At 67.4% G+C, this 959-nt stretch overlaps 1 protein-coding gene across 1 annotated transcript in view; it reads left to right on the top strand.

The window, feature by feature from the left end:
* The window catches only part of IRF7 (interferon regulatory factor 7), a 7288-nt gene that overhangs the window by 4754 nt on the left and 1575 nt on the right, over positions 1-959 (top strand). Inside the window, exons 4-7 of the mRNA XM_019471198.1 lie at positions 188-233; positions 347-469; positions 558-716; positions 873-959. Of these exons, the coding sequence (XP_019326743.1) occupies positions 188-233; positions 347-469; positions 558-716; positions 873-959 (415 nt within the window). The remainder of the gene's footprint in view (positions 1-187; positions 234-346; positions 470-557; positions 717-872) is intronic.

Raw genomic sequence — 959 nt, 5'->3', positions numbered from 1 at the left:
TAACGGGGTGGGTACAGCAGGCAGGGGGGAGGGGTCCGCACTGCTGCTGCTCAGGCATTGCACCCCCCCCCCATGTCCTTGGGGTGCTCTTGAGCTGGAGCCCAGCACCCAGCTGAAACGCGGGGCAGGGGGAGGCTGGGTGCCCCCCATCCACAGCAGTAAGACCCCATCCCGCTTTCCTTCACAGCTGGAACTTGACCCCCAAGATGTGGCCCCAGAAATCACCCCCACAGGTAGGCGCTGGTCCCCCAATTTTTGGGGGGGGGTGGGGGGGGGCACCCCGGTATGCCCAGCCGAAGCTGGTTTTGGGCTTGTGAGACCTCCCACCCGCTGTGCCCCCCCACAGGCAGCACCGACCCCGCACAGCCCCCAACGCTGGAGGACCTGGAGGCGCTGCAGTGGGTGCTGCAGCAGTGCGATATCTCCCCCCGAGACCTTGGCCCCCCGGCCCCATCCTGGGCACCTGCAGGTGAGACTGGCCCCGCTCATGGGGTGCAGGGTGGGTGACACCACGGGTGGGTGACCCCAGCCCCTTCCCACCGGTGATTTCTCTGCAGGGGATGCCCCCCACCAGGACAGCGTGCTACAGCCCCACCCAGACCCCAGCCAAAACAACTGCCTCCCCCTGGCAGCATTTCAGCAATGGGTGCCCACGGTGGAGCAGCCCCCCTTGGATGCCTACAGCCCCCCCGACTCCATGCTGCTGGAGGAGCAAGGTGGGTGCTGTGTGGCAGGATCCAGCCCTGGGCGCGGGAATGCCATAACGGGGTGGGAAGAGGCTGGGGTGCTGCCATGTACACCCCCCACCAAAGAAACCCCCACCCCGCTGCGCCCCGAATCGTGATGCCGATGCTGCCCGTCTCCCGCTGCAGGGGCCATGCCACTGCCGTGCCACCCACCAGAGGTCACAGTCCCCATGTCATCCCCAGGGGAGGCGATGCTCTTCGCCCCTGCCACCA

The sequence above is a fragment of the Aptenodytes forsteri genome, unplaced genomic scaffold (genome assembly GCF_000699145.1).
Source record: "Aptenodytes forsteri isolate BGI_AS27 unplaced genomic scaffold, ASM69914v1 Scaffold17, whole genome shotgun sequence".
Lineage (NCBI taxonomy): Eukaryota > Metazoa > Chordata > Aves > Sphenisciformes > Spheniscidae > Aptenodytes > Aptenodytes forsteri.
The sequence above is the reverse complement of the archived record's forward strand: the minus strand, read 5'-3'. Positions and strand labels throughout refer to the sequence as shown.